At 38.4% G+C, this 14,579-nt stretch overlaps 1 protein-coding gene across 2 annotated transcripts in view; it reads right to left on the bottom strand.

The window, feature by feature from the left end:
- Window positions 1-284: 284 nt before the first annotated feature.
- The window catches only part of GGNBP2 (gametogenetin binding protein 2), a 19,138-nt gene continuing 4,843 nt past the window's right edge, over window positions 285-14,579 (bottom strand). The window contains exons 3-13 of one of the 2 annotated variants that reach the window (XM_009324120.1): window positions 12,976-13,229; window positions 11,862-11,960; window positions 8,568-8,681; window positions 6,651-6,860; window positions 5,463-5,637; window positions 3,723-3,917; window positions 2,928-3,078; window positions 2,628-2,753; window positions 2,395-2,546; window positions 1,733-1,981; window positions 285-930 (exon numbers count right to left, since the gene is read on the bottom strand). In XM_009324120.1, the coding sequence (XP_009322395.1) occupies window positions 727-930; window positions 1,733-1,981; window positions 2,395-2,546; window positions 2,628-2,753; window positions 2,928-3,078; window positions 3,723-3,917; window positions 5,463-5,637; window positions 6,651-6,860; window positions 8,568-8,681; window positions 11,862-11,960; window positions 12,976-13,229 (1,929 nt within the window). In that variant the 3' untranslated portion in view covers window positions 285-726. The remainder of the gene's footprint in view (window positions 931-1,732; window positions 1,982-2,394; window positions 2,547-2,627; window positions 2,754-2,927; window positions 3,079-3,722; window positions 3,918-5,462; window positions 5,638-6,650; window positions 6,861-8,567; window positions 8,682-11,861; window positions 11,961-12,975; window positions 13,230-14,579) is intronic. The other variant, XM_009324127.1, reaches the window with a different exon arrangement.

Genomic DNA, 14,579 nt, shown 5'->3' with positions numbered 1-14,579 from the left:
GGTGCAGTGCCGTACCGACACAACCGGGGTATCACGGACCCAGCTTGTTTGGCAACAACTCCAAGGTCTCTACACCACGTCGGTGGAGAATCACACAGCCCGGTGGACCGGTTTTCCTGGGCGCCGCTGAAGGATCTGTGCTTTTCCCAGGCCAGCTTACTCACCTTACACCTGCCTCCGTGAAGCTACGCAGACTGCAGCGACAGCTGTCCCTCTGAACGGCAAGAATTCAGGCTGCTGGGAAGGAGTGTTTAAAGTAGAAACATGTACGCCAACTTTTACTATGCATATTAATAAATATTCTTTATTTAAATTTTGCACATTGCGCTTTAACATATTACATCCAAAACATTTTGCAAATGGATGTCTACTTTGTAAAATCTTATATTCAGCTCATTGTCATTCTGTACAGAATTATAGGTACAACATTACTTTGCCACTAGTTTGCTTTTTGTAAGTCTCACAGTAAGAGAAACATTTAATGAAAAGAGATGGCTTAAATTATAAGAGAGGCTTGCACAGCTACTCAACTAAAGATACAAGCCTGAAGAAAGAACAAAATTAATGAAATCACCTCCACCAGCCTCCCCAAAAAACCAAGAAAAAAAAGAATCACATTAATTTAAGATAAAATTTTGCCATAAGTCACTAAATTAAGTTTTTGAAAGAGAAGGCGCAGTAGTCATCTTGAGAATTTCAGTGAAAGACAGAGCTATTTTATTGTATTTAGTTCGCTCCAGCCGTTGTCAACCAACCATTACAAATGGGCCTCTTGTGATCATTTAAGCGGCAGTATTTATTAAATTTCTCCTTCAGATGCTGTCGGTATTGTTCTCTATTGCTGTAAAAGGACTTGTTGTTCGCCATAAAGGACTGAATTTCATCTTGCGAGATGAAGATTTCCTCATCAGAAGTGCATTCAGACTCATCCTACAAACGAAAACAGGCATGTAAGAACCCAAGCGCTGCCCTTCCCGCGCAGTACACCCGTCCTGCAATTGTACACGTTGTCTACAGTCGCTCTGAAGACAGATGTAGCCTTCGTGTCACGACACCACAAGTCTTAGCCGGCTCATCCAGTCACCTGATTCACACACAATGCTCTGCTATTTCCTGGGTAAGAGGCAGCCTATACAGTCACAAAAATCTATCGGAATAAGCTTCAGAGTCTTAGCACGTTTCCACTGAAGTGGATGGCTTTTATCGGAGTTTCGGAGTTTAAAGAAAAAAAAAAAAAAAAAAAAAAAAAAAAAAAAAAAAAAAAAAAAAAAAAAAAAAAAAAAAAAAAAAAAAAAAAAAAAAAAAAAGAGAAAAAAAGAATGTAAAGCAAGGGGAAGGAGAAGGGAAGGAAAGGGAGAGAGAAGAAAGTTGTCCAAGGAGCCTATAGTGGGAAGTAATATTTGAGGCATGAAGGCAGCAATAAGGCACGCTTCATTTTATGGAATAATACGATCCTTGATAACGAATACTTATAATACAAGTTCTGTCACTTGCATTCCAGTGACAGGCAATTTCTCCTCCTCTGCAAAGCATCCGAGTTACGTACTTTACAGAGGACATGCAAAAGCAAACAGACTAAACGCTGGGGAGAGTAACCTATGAATCTTAGGTTCAGTTACGTTCTCTCTTGCAACAGTTCTTCAGTGGGATTTGAGTTCTAAACCCCATCCTCAGTCCTGCGGATTTAAAGCAGTATGCTACAACCGAAAATTCAAAGTGAGCGGTCACTTACAAGGAGTTCCACTAAGCTCTTGGCACCTTTTCCAGTATCAGGAACAAGTGACATTTCCGTAGGTTCTGCAAACTGTGACACATTTTTCATATGCTCAAACCAAGGCAACTGCTGCCCACTTTTTTCTGAGCTACAGCAGCTTTCGGCGTGTGTGTCTTTGGTCTTGTCGCGATGAAACTCTGTGTGCATGATATTTCCTGAGGTCTCTCTGTTACCTGGATCTGCCATACAGCTTCCAAGTTTCTGAATCTAAAATTGAAAATAGCCTGTAATGAACTACGAGCAGCGTTAAACCTGAAGCATTCAAGTTTATTCAAGTTTCAGACGGAAGCAGAGTGAAAGAGGAAAGGAAAAAGTTCAAAAGGAGAGCAAGGGTATATGTTTTTTAAATGCGTGTGCCTGGGGAGGAGGGGGAACGGCACGTTAATTCACTGAGAGCGTGCAAAAGCGCGCATGCTTAGGAACATAGGAGAGAAGAGACTCCTTCCTAGAATAGGCTGTGGCGGAAGGAGTCTCAATTTCAAACCCTGGATGGAGAGGTAACGGAAGATCCTCGTTACCCCATTTACAGCATTAGTCACAACTGGCATTTGAAATACTTTTGTAACTCCTTTAAAGTGTAGGCATTTAAATAAGCATTCTGGAATAGCTGTGTTCCTTACATGTTCATTCTCACACTTCAAAGTTTTACTTTTCTTTTTCTTCTTTTTGTTTTTGCCTTTTGTGTTATTCTCTTCCGAATTAGCCCAACATTCCACACAGCTATCTCCATCCTCCTCTTTGTCGTCACAGCGATGGACACATGAATCATCTCCTGCAAGGGACAGGGAATTGTCTTCTCAGATACTTCAGTTTTGTGGGTACTAAACCAGTATGACGTTCTTACCAAACCTACCGTTTTCGTCATGGTTGCAAATGCCTTCGGTGCAGGCCACATCCGACCCCTCTCGAGATCCTGTTTCGCTGCCCTCCATGCTAGATGAGTAGCCGCAATCGCTGCCATTACAATGCGGAGATAAACCTGAGACGAAGTGAAAAGTTACGGTAACCTATAGTAGCTGTTGCATATTTTTAGTTACGCCTCTAACGAGAAAGAATTCTTAAAAAAAAAGTTATTTTTAAAAATAGCTGAGCACTGTTTACCCCACAAACGGTACAGGTTTTTAAAAATTAAGAATAATGACATTTAACATACCTTTCTTGATTTTAGGTGAACCTAATAGGGTACCACTACTAGGACAGGTGCAAGAAGTGCTTTCATTAGTAACAATTACTTCTACACAATTGTTAGCTTCTTCGGTGCTACCACAGGCTTTGCAACTACTTTCTGTGAAGTTCGAATTTTCCTTAAAACAAAAACAAAAAATACTTGCAAGTACTGAAAGTAGCTCAGCCAGCATCTTTCTAAAGGATACTCTCTCCACAAGAAAAAACAGCTGACACTGACTGAAAACAGCCGCAGCATTGCTTATAATTCTTCAGAAGTACAAGACAACTGAAAAAAAAACAAACCACCTCTACTTTCCCCACAATAACGTGACCTACAGTTTGCCCGTAAGTTCAGTCAAGAGATCCAGAATAACAATTGCACTTAGTCAGACAATTAAAGCTTCCCCCTCTCCAAAAACTCAGTGGTAATTGTCTGCAACTAGAATGTGGGAACTCAAATGCTAAGTGATTTTTAAGAAATGATAGTTGAAAAATATTCTAGCATAACCTGACCCCCTAGATTTAGGATTTAAAAAAATAATAATTAAAAAACCCCAAACCCCCAAAAGCTAAGGAGTTCCAGGCAACTACTTTACAAAAAGACTGCACTAAGCTGAAAAAGTATTAGATTCCACCAGCGATCAAAAACTAGTTCCCAAAACTGAAATACAGTAAAAACCTCTCAAGAATTCTAAATGCAACAGTGAGTTGATGAATGAAGCACTGAATTAGAAATCTATTTATTTAACACCAGCAAAAAGCCACAGCTATCAATATTTACCTTTGCTTGATTTATTTCCTTCTCTTCTGTTGCCTGCAAAGGAGTAGGGATCTCACACACACACTTATTTTTCCGTCTGTTCTTTCGTTTTTGGCGCTTCTTCTCTTGTTTAAGCTCTCGCACTCTTTCTTCTTCTGAAAATTCTTCACAGAGCTGTTCCAATCGACTAATGCCCTGCACTTTTTCCACAGCCATCTGTTCATAAGAGGTTAGATCTATTTATAGATGTTAACACAATTCAAGCTTTTACATTTATAAAAAAGGAGAAGGAAAATAGCTGGCAAGTACTTTTTATAATAAAGTCACGGCAACGCAACTATTGACCATAGAAGAAAAATGCCTACCCAGATTTAGTCACTAAATTTAGATTGCTGGAGAAGATACATGTACGGGGGGAGCACCGCATTTGACTTATGGCCCAGATTCGCAGTTTTCAGTGAAAAGTTGGACTTGAATGCATTTTTTGATCTGTTTACATGGTAGACACTGATTATTTAACACAGCAGCACAAAAAACCACATTGGAACTACTGCTACGGAATCCCTGGAGCTCTTTGTCTAGGGTAACCAGTGAAAAATCTAATGGATTTTCTAGGCAGTCCAATTTTGAAGTGTAGACGTATCTCAAAATGTAGGAAGTATCTTAATATGTTCCTTAATATTAAATCGAGAACAAATATCATAATGGCACATCTACATACAAAATTAGAAGAATATAGTTAAACTAGTAAGCTATTCTAGATCAATGCTCCTACAGAGGTAAAAATAAATTCATGTGGGGTTCCCCCCTCCCCCCCAATCACTCTGGGAATTCCTTAAGCCAAAACAAGGCATCATTATTCCCACTCACCTTAGAAAAGGACTCCATATAAAGATATAACAGTTCCGTATTTCAAATTCATAGCCAACCTTGCATACCAGTATAATTACCCAAGTTTTATAATGTCAATGAATTTTCAACACCATACTTTACTAGATTAAAAAAACCCCACCAAGATGAAACCTGACAAAAACGCCACAGTGTACCCAGCCCGATGCCACTTCCATAGCGTTCTAAGTCTTTAAAAAAATTACTTGTAAAAAACTCCAAGAACTAACGAGATTAGGGTTCTGCTATGATCTTTCCCAAACTGATTTTGTTCCTCCTTCTCTAATGTTTTAGAAGCTTTGAGAGAGAACAGTCATTCGGAACGGAAGATAAACATAACAAAAAAGATCGATGTCATACCGAAGGGGAATTACACTACTGGCATACGTTAAAGGAACTGCATGGAGTTCTGTCTGAAGTTCAAGATCCCACAGGATTACAGGGCACACTTGGAACACACTGAATGCAAGAGTTAACAGTTGTGTTTGTAATTCAAAAGCACATCCTCCATTTTTGCTACTGAGCCAAATAAAACCTGTTGTAGCCAGAGCCACTTTAAATGCTATCAGGTAGCGATACCTTCACTGCGACTTAAAAACACAGAAGATCCAGTGTACTGTAATGTGCAGCTTGGAAAAGGAAAGCAAGCCTCAAGCTTTTATGTTCCAGTAGAGTTCACATCGGAATGCAACTCCGTTGTGCTACGCATTGATATTACACAACTGCTGCCTGCAGTGAACAAGGGATTGAACGCAACACCCTTGAAGCTCCTTCCGGCCCAACGTTAGTAGAAAGCAGAAAAATAATTTTAGTGAAAATGCACACAGTTACTATAGCAATTCAAATACAAGTTAGATAAAATTTGATTTTTACCTCAAAGCTTTTGCGTAAAGCATCAACACCTAGGTAAAAAAGCATCTGCCACGTTTGTTCCTCAGCCCGCAACTTTTGCCAGATTCGGTGTAATCTTTCATAAAGATGAATACCCAGGCAGGTCAAAACTTCTTCTTGGGCTATGTCTATTGTCTTAGCATGCCTTTCTCTTCGTCTAAAGGAAGAGTTGAACCAAAGTATAGTACGGTTAAAGTAGCTGGAAGTCTCCCAAGAGATCAAAGCAGCTCAATGATGTATTTTCTTTACGTACAACTGAAGGTATGTTTGCACGAACAGCTTTTTAAATCGAGTTCTGCTGTGCTGCATGCAGATGCAAAATAGAAAGGACCAGGTCAAAACCACCGCTGCATTCCTGACACGCTAATCTGTGCACGGCACTGTTAAGCTGCACTACGCCTTCCAGCCTGTGACTTCTGAAGGTGTTGCCCCATCGGTCTCTGCTTGCTCCTACTAGGAGGGATCAGCAGAGTTTTAATGCCAAAGAGATGCAGTCATTCTTTTGTTTCCTAGAGTTTGTATTTAGTTTATATAGCAAATATTTCAGCTCCTTAGACATTTATGCGTCAGTTAACTGAAGCTGAATAAACACACACAGAAGTTTATACATTACTTACCGTACAAAGTAAAAATATTGCAGTATTAATCTGTATCTACCATCTACTAAGGAAAAATCATTATAAAAGGATTTACCCTCCTAAGCAAACAGTTACGATTGAGTTCTAAAGACATTGGGCTCAGAATTGTTTTTTTCATTGGAAGATTTTAAGGTGCTAAAACAGGTTCAGAAATTACTAAAATGTACAAATGGCAACAAAACTAAATTGAACACTTGGCATTTGGTAAAACTGTCAACCAAGGTTCTCTTTCTATTTCGCATATTTTGAACACCTCAATGGAAAAGCAGGCAGCCCTAGTGAGTGAACAAATGAACTGGAAGACATTTGGCAATTTCTTTCAGTCTTGCCTTCAGACTTAAATGCACTTTAAAGTCAAAAGCACATATAAAATCTTTGCTACTTTGAAGCGCTATCTTGAAAGTCTACTTCAATATTTACATTCAGAAATTTATTATGCAGCAAGGAGGCAAAAATCACTTTTGCAAAATACATTCAATAATAAAATAAAAGAAGCAAAGCGCTAGATAGCCCACTCTAGCAAATTACATACTCATACCCTCCTGCGAACTCTGGTTCAGCTCGACCCAATAGGTGTGCGATGAAATCTGTTTCACAGCATACATGTATATGACGTTCATGGGGACAGCAACGCAAACCCTCGTACAGTGCGGCGCAGTAGCCCTTTTCTTTGCTGCAGTCTAGCTCACCAATAAGAATATTGTATGCCCGAAGTACTTTATTTTTGCAGTCAGTGCAAAACCTGTGTTAAAACAGAACATAACAGAACTGAATTCTTATTCAAGCAGAAATTTAGACCCGCTTAGTCTAAGTTATAATATACTGAGCTACTTAATAGCGCATGCTATATTTAAACTAGGTCACATAAGGTTTATGTTACTTCAAAAGGTAAAATAGTAAGACTTTGGCTGTAAGCCACGTCAGTTTACTATAGGTATTACACTACCTATCATATATTACAAGTCTGGATATCAACTTTCATGCTCCAAGGCATAAGTCAGGCTAATTGTTACTATGAAGAAATTCCTATACGGATATGCAATTCCGTATTCGTTCAAAGATCAGAAATCTAATAGTGAACAAACTGAATCATTAGTACAAGCCAGGACAAAATTCCCCTCAAGTAATACACCCCAAGTTACTTTATAGCAATTATTTAACGTATACTCAAGTGAGTGATAAGCAATAAGGAAAAAAGTTTCCCCTGTTGCCTGCTGTATAAGAGCCGTGTTTCCACTACAAGCACCTTTAAATATATTTTGAATTATTAGATTACTGCACAGATAGCCAAACAAGGTTTATTTATAACACAATGTATTCACTTTAAACATGTGATAGCTCAGATAACTAATATGAGAAGAGTATAGTTATGAAGTCTGTTACAATTAAAATACAACCAAATTAAGCTCATTCTATTTTATAAGAGGAAGTAATCTTCAAGAAGCTACAAAACCTCTTGCTGTATTATTCTAAAAATGCAAGTCAGACAAGCTGCTCACATTTCAGCTTTCAGCTTGAAAAGCTGGCTCTTCATGCCATCTCTGGATGGTGTTTTTCCCTTTCCTAGTTTGTCCAGTCACTTGACAACACTAAGTCAAACATATTTTGATGTTTGATAGAACTATGATAATTGGCTAGTTTCTGTGGTGAAAGGAAAGAAAACAGTAATATTATTGCAGGTTAGCATCAGGAATGCTGCCAACACCATGTTTAATGTCACAGGAGATTAAAGTTATTTTGTTTCCAAAGTGTTATTTCCACACCACCACCACCACCACCCCCGCACCCATCTGTGCCCCCCCAGTTTCTATCAGAACCTTGAGACTACTGGAAATTAAAACTTTTTAATCAGCATGGTATCTACTGTACACATGCAACAATAATTTAGTGGCCTATTTTTTTCCTTGCAAGAGAGACCTAATAGCACTAGCGCTACTAAGTCCTAAACAACTGTTTTAAAACAGTGGTTTACAAGCAGCACCAAGCCTAAAATCTGCTTCTATTAGTTTAGTTCACATTATTTTGAAATTGCACATACGCCCTGAAAGCCTAAAAGAAGGCATAGGCCCAGAGTAGGCTACTTATGAAAGATTAAAAGAATATACACAGGTTTAATACGTCAAGTTGTAAATCATAATTTAATCCTAACCAAAAAAATTAAGACAAGTAGCTATGACTTCATCTGAGGTCTTTGCATTTCCCCTACCATACCCCGGAACAATAGGTAAACACAAAGAATATTTCACCATCTTAGTCTCATCAACTGTCACAATGCAATCTGGCAAGGTTCTCCATCACCATGAAGCTTAGATCTTAAGTTATAGAAGGGTATCAGAAGAATCCTCTACACTTTTAAACACTCTGTGAACTCTACATACGTTTTGATTCACAAAAAAAATGCAGCATGTATTCCTCAAAATGAAGGTGTGCCTTTGTTCTTTTAACATACCTGTGTTTTCGTAGATAGGTTTCTAATGTTTCTAAAAGACAACTAGAGTCAATTAAAACTACTTCATCCCTGCATTCCTGGGACATGAGCTCCCACACATCCATCCAACAACCCCTGCAAAAAAAAATCGTAAGAAAGAAAAGACTGTACATTATTCTGTCAGGGGTTTAGAAAAGAAGCAAAATAAAGCATTGTTAGTTTACCTGACTGCTCCCTGGAAAGGTCCATAGTGGAAAGTGATGCTACACTTGCTCTCCTCCTTCCTGCTGTCTTCACTATTTTTCTTATCTGCACTTAATTTCTCTGTACTGAGTGTGCTACTGCTCCCTTCACTGTCACATAGTTATAAAAAACATTTTTTAAACCTATACCATATATATTATGAACTAGTTATTTTTCCTAAACAAATTCTATGAAAATGCTACCGTGTTCCTTAATTTACTTTGAATCCTTTATAGGCTAAGCCTTAACTTCCAGTAAAGTTAGGGTCAGACATGAGATGCAAATTTTGCTGTCCATGTTTATAAACACAGATTCAGAGTGACTTTTTAAAGTTACAGCTGAAAGCCAGTAGTAATTTTTCAGAATATTACCTTAAATATAAACATATACAAGTTCTAATACTTCGGGCAGATTAAATTTCATATCACAACTTACTAAAAAAAACCAAAACAAAAACCCAAAGAAAAAAGCAAAACAAACCCCCCAAACTCCCACACATCTACCACCATAAGAAACCATAAAACACCCTACATTAAATTTCCAAAAATTTGTTAAAAAAACCCACACCAACAAAACCACTTCACAACACACATTTGGATATGCTAAAAGTACACTCATAGAGCAAAGAACAAACTTTAAATAGCAAGTCATGTTTGCTTACGGGCTTGTCTACACTTAACATTTTATCAGAATGGTCATTTCTGTTTAAGCTCATGTATGGATACAACAGAGCAGGAAAACAGGGGAAGAAGCACTCCTATTTAATAATTAGCTCCTCAAGTATTTATGTATGCTATTATCTAGTCTGCCAGATCATATGGCTTGCATTTATGAGAGGTTAAAATGTTCCTTGGCCCCAAATGGCACCGAGCAGCCATAAACCAGGCACACTGAAACCGAGGACGTCAAGTAACTCTCAAGTGGTATTAGCTAGTTACATAACTTGTATAATTAAACACACAATTACAATTCAAAGCCTTTTTTGTGTGTATAAAATGCCTAACAGATGCAACCCATCTGAAGAAGTTTCTTGTAATGAAGTCATGCAGAAGCTCTAAGCTGATACATGAAATTTGTTCTATAAGACAATTCTATTTGATGCCTCCATGTCTAGGCTGTTAGCCTATTTGCTCCCACTCAAGGCAGCAGACTTATTTGGAGAAATATCAGTACTGATACCTCCTGATCACTTCTGTAGCATAACAAATGGGTATCGACTGAGCAAGCGGAGTGCAAGCTGTGTTTCTTTAGCAAACTACACCGATTGTCCACAAGCCACGTTATCAGATAAAGCCGAAAGCTTCACTTACAGTATATTAAAATACTGCTCTTCCACATATTCCCTATTAACCTGTCAGCATTCAAAACACTAAGGGGACTTATTCCAGCATGAATTGAGGAAATAAAGGCAGCACTTTCCTCTCTATTCATTCAGTTTCAGAATTCTTCTGCCTTGCCAAAATGGTAAGTGCAGGTTCCGTGATATACGTTCTTACACAGAAAAGATTAATCTTACTAAAAACAAAACAAAAAAATTAATGCTTCCATAATGCTTTGAATTTGCTTTATTAAAAAAAAAAATACACCCCTGTACCCCTATGATCTTTTGCCTGTGTAACATAAGCTTTAAACTAATTATATGAAAGGCCTGTAACCAAAATATAATAGGAGATAATGATTAGCTACCATCATCCTCAAGCAGCACAAGTAAAAATCAAGTGTCAAATTCCACATGCCTAGCATCTCAGGGGATTTATCTAAACCCAAAGAGACTCAAGTCCGCATAGAAAAATACATGTCCTGTAACTGGAAACCACGATCAAGCTTTCACAGGTTGTATGCTTAACCAGAAGCAGAACACAACTGACTAAAAAAGGTCCTGGACACTCCAACTAAGCATAGCAGTCTAATTTATTGGTCATCATATTAAAAAAAAAAAAAATAAAACACACCCCACAAACAAGAAAACCCCCCAAAATACACAACAGATTTACAGGGAGTGTTTTTCTGGTTAGCCAGCTGGAATAAACCATTTCATCTTCAAGACACAGAGGCATATATGCATCTTTTTCACTGGTGTACTCAGAACCTGCTGTCACATTTTGAGACAATACATTTTACAGAGTTTTAGTTTTAACTCTGCAGCCCAACCACAATAAAGCCCTTTATTAACAGTTGTGCAAGGCATTTTTAATAGTTCCAAGCAAAATGATGTATATTTGTTTAGCACGTACCCTTTCACCTCAATGTGAGAAAAACTGCTGATCAATCATTTTGGTGTAGAGCACAAAAAACAGTTTGTCTTTTCAGAGCATTGTTTATATCACAGTACAGAAGCCATCCATGCCCTGAGCAGACTATACTCCAAGTTACGTCAGACGAGACATGAAAAGCACATCAGAGAGCAATGGTTTGTAATGGCCAAGTTGCATTTTGGCAACTGGTCTTGAAATTAAACATGAATATTTTTATACAAAAAACCCTAAACAAAACACCCCACCACCAAGTAAAAGACCCAAAAGCCAGGATGCAAAAATGGAACAGCTAGAACTACCAAGCAAGTTTTGGGAAACACCTGATTTCATGTAGTAGCCTTAAACTTTATGTGAAAGCATCACCAGTTGCCTTAGGGAGCTCTGGCAAAGGGCAGACGGCCAGCTCTCACTCTGCGGAAGGAGTACAGATCTTGCGTTGGGAGGGCAGAAGACCTTATTGCACTAGTTCTGTCCAATCAATAAAGTGTGAGCAAGGGCAGTGGGGAAAGGATTAAACATCCTGCTGATAAGACTGTCACTCTTACTTCACAGAAAAGGGCTAACCACCTTCTTATGAAAACCTACTGAGAAAGGCTCATGCCCTACAACACACACCGCCCAAAACTCCTGCATACCTCTGTTCCTCTCCCCGACAACTATTTGAGTCTACTATAATCCAAACAGCTTGGAGATTACTACTCTGGCAAACAGGTAACAGCATAAGAATTGATCTCAATGCTTAAAAATAAATTAGTATCAATAGTTTGGTTCCTTAAAATATTTTAGATTGAATTGTGCTTGTTAAACACAAACTTACCCCAAAGGTTTTGGTTTGTGTGTGTCCAGGGAGTGTAACTGACATCTCTTGTTCTTCTTACTTTTGGGAATTGCATCAATCATATCATTCAGTTTGGACCTACAGAAAAAAAATGTAACTTAGTATTCTGAAAACATGGTTATCCAGAGAAATTTTAAAGGGATTGATTCAGCTCAGGTATCAGAAACAAGTATGCTAATGAACATTAAATCGAAAACTTTCCTCCTGTCCCCCATTTTTACTTCTTATGACATACAATCCTGCAGTACACAAGGAAAATATAGTATAGATTTTCCAGACAAATCCTGGCAAGCAAAATAAGGATAACTCACATCTAAAATGCTATTGCATAACTTTGTAAATAACAGACCTCAAGCAACGACACCTATTTCAGAAGTGTAGGAAACCACTAAGACCACTTTATCAAGTTACACTACCTCACCCTCCAAATCTCAATATCCCCAGCTCTGCGCTAACCTTTCCTACTTCTCACTGGCCTGCTAACTGGAGCAAGAAGTAGAATGAGCTGAAGCCAACTGGAAGGCAAAGGCACACTGTGGTGAGCAGTCACCGTTTGGTCCGCTGACAGCTGAGAAACAAATGGCACTGAGACCGAGGCATTTCTTGTGCTAGCCAAACCCAGAAGGTTTAACTTTCTCAGTGTTACCTTTCTACCCAAGAGTAGAAAGCTTGGGGAGAGGGGGGTATTAATTAAATTTTTTATTTTATTTTTCACATACAAAGTAGCGGGTCGGAAGAACACTCTTCTTCCAGAGATCATGAAAAACCCACAGTGCCTATTTCAGATTAATGACTAAACATTTTACTATTGGTATCTTTCAATTGCAATCATGGCATTGCAACTGATGCTATGAAAGATTAGGTCTTTTGGGTTTGACTGGAGTCAAACCTAGGTCTGTTTGACTGTATTGACTAGGCAATAACTAGTTTAACATGGCTGTAAAAGACAAGTACGTACTATAAGATTCAAACTTGCGACAATTCAGTATCACCAACAAGAAAGCTGCAAAGTCAAATGCACAGAAAGTAGCTTCCCTTTTCCCTGGATTATTATTATCTGAGCAGTTCTAAGACAGCTGTGCGTCTAACTTACCCATGCACATAAAACAGCGTATAAAGCTTCTTTGCATCAGTCATACAGCTTCGAGTTACAGAAAGAACCCCCTTTGGCCCTACTGTTAGGGGCTCAAGTGCTGGATTTCCAGACTCAACAAGCTGAGAAAACAGACGTTCCACGCTACGACGACAGCCAACACACGGGACCAGCTGAGAAAGTGCACTCAAGACTTCACGCGATGTCACCATCATGGCAATATTTAGATCCTGCTGTTTAAGCATGCTATGTCTCTAAAAAAGAACAAGAAATGAAACAATTAAAAAAACCCCAACAAAACACATCTTCAACTGTTCAAAGTTTCTTCGCCTTCAACAGCATTTCCTCATCAAAATACACTTGAAGTGGAAACCGTATGCAGTGCTCAGAGTTTCAGGTCACTGTCTTACCGTAGATCACTTAAAATACTTACTGTAGGAACAAAACCACACTTGCTAATATCATAGGAGCAATTCTGCTTCAAGTCTTACAGTCTACCCTCTGGAAGGAAGCTAATATTTTTCTCCTCTTTTTCTCTCCTCCTACCACTCAAATCAGCAAATGCTGCTTCCGAACAAATGGCACATCTCCCTGTCCTTATCGGGAAGCCCGTTTTTTTCCACCTCAGCACAGATGTTTTTGTAAAGGGTCTCACATACAACTCTGCAAGTTTTCATCTTCTACTCACACTCATTTTATCTTTGGCACATAGAAAGGAAACTCCTGGATGCTCATTGGCATATATGGAAATCTCATTTACGACAAACTTGTTCTGTTCGGACCAAGATATTTTAGCAATATTTTTCCTGGAAGGCTAAATGCCATTTCACATTACAATTCTAATACCTGAAATTAAAAAAAGCACACATTACTATTCAGGGTGAAACATTTTACTTCAGTAGCGAACATTCAATGTGTGCTAATAATAGAACATTAAAGGGAACACCTTCTAATATTTCTTACGTCAATAAACAATTTTAGGAGCTTCTCCTGGTTCCTCTGTCAAACACATCCAGGCACACATACACACAAAAAGCACATACCCTTCTATTTCTTCTTCTAACTGCTAAATTACTGGCTTGGACTTCATCAACGCTGAACTGCCACTAGCACAGCTATACAGAAGACAGAGTCCCTTCCTCCCACACCGATCAACACATCTACACTTCAATTATCAGCACTACTGGCACTTTCCAACATAATCTGTAAAAGCAGAGTCCTGTCAGTGTATTAACTTCATTTTTCCCTGGTTATACAAAGTACAGCTTTGTAAGCATACTTGTATCTATACAGGGAATATTTTGCCACGGTAGTATTTTCTGTATTACTGTCGTGCCACACCGCTTAAACATTCCTACTGTAGAAATGACTTGTCACAACTTCTGGGGAGAGAAAGAAAAGACCATACAACATAGCGAAACTAATCAATCACTTGGAACATGTAAATACATCCATTGAAAAAAGAAAATATTTTCAGCTGATTTTATGTAATACATGTTATGAAAAGTAAAGCTATTGTCAGATAACATTTAAGGTTTGTACTCCTAAAGGCAGGCACATTAAATAATCTGACAAGTTATATCACTCTGCAATAATCCTCTTTC

This window comes from Pygoscelis adeliae, unplaced genomic scaffold (genome assembly GCF_000699105.1).
Source record: "Pygoscelis adeliae isolate BGI_AS28 unplaced genomic scaffold, ASM69910v1 Scaffold290, whole genome shotgun sequence".
Classification (NCBI taxonomy): Eukaryota; Metazoa; Chordata; class Aves; order Sphenisciformes; family Spheniscidae; genus Pygoscelis; species Pygoscelis adeliae.
Note: the sequence above shows the minus strand (reverse complement) of the source record. Positions and strands in the feature narration are given on the sequence as shown.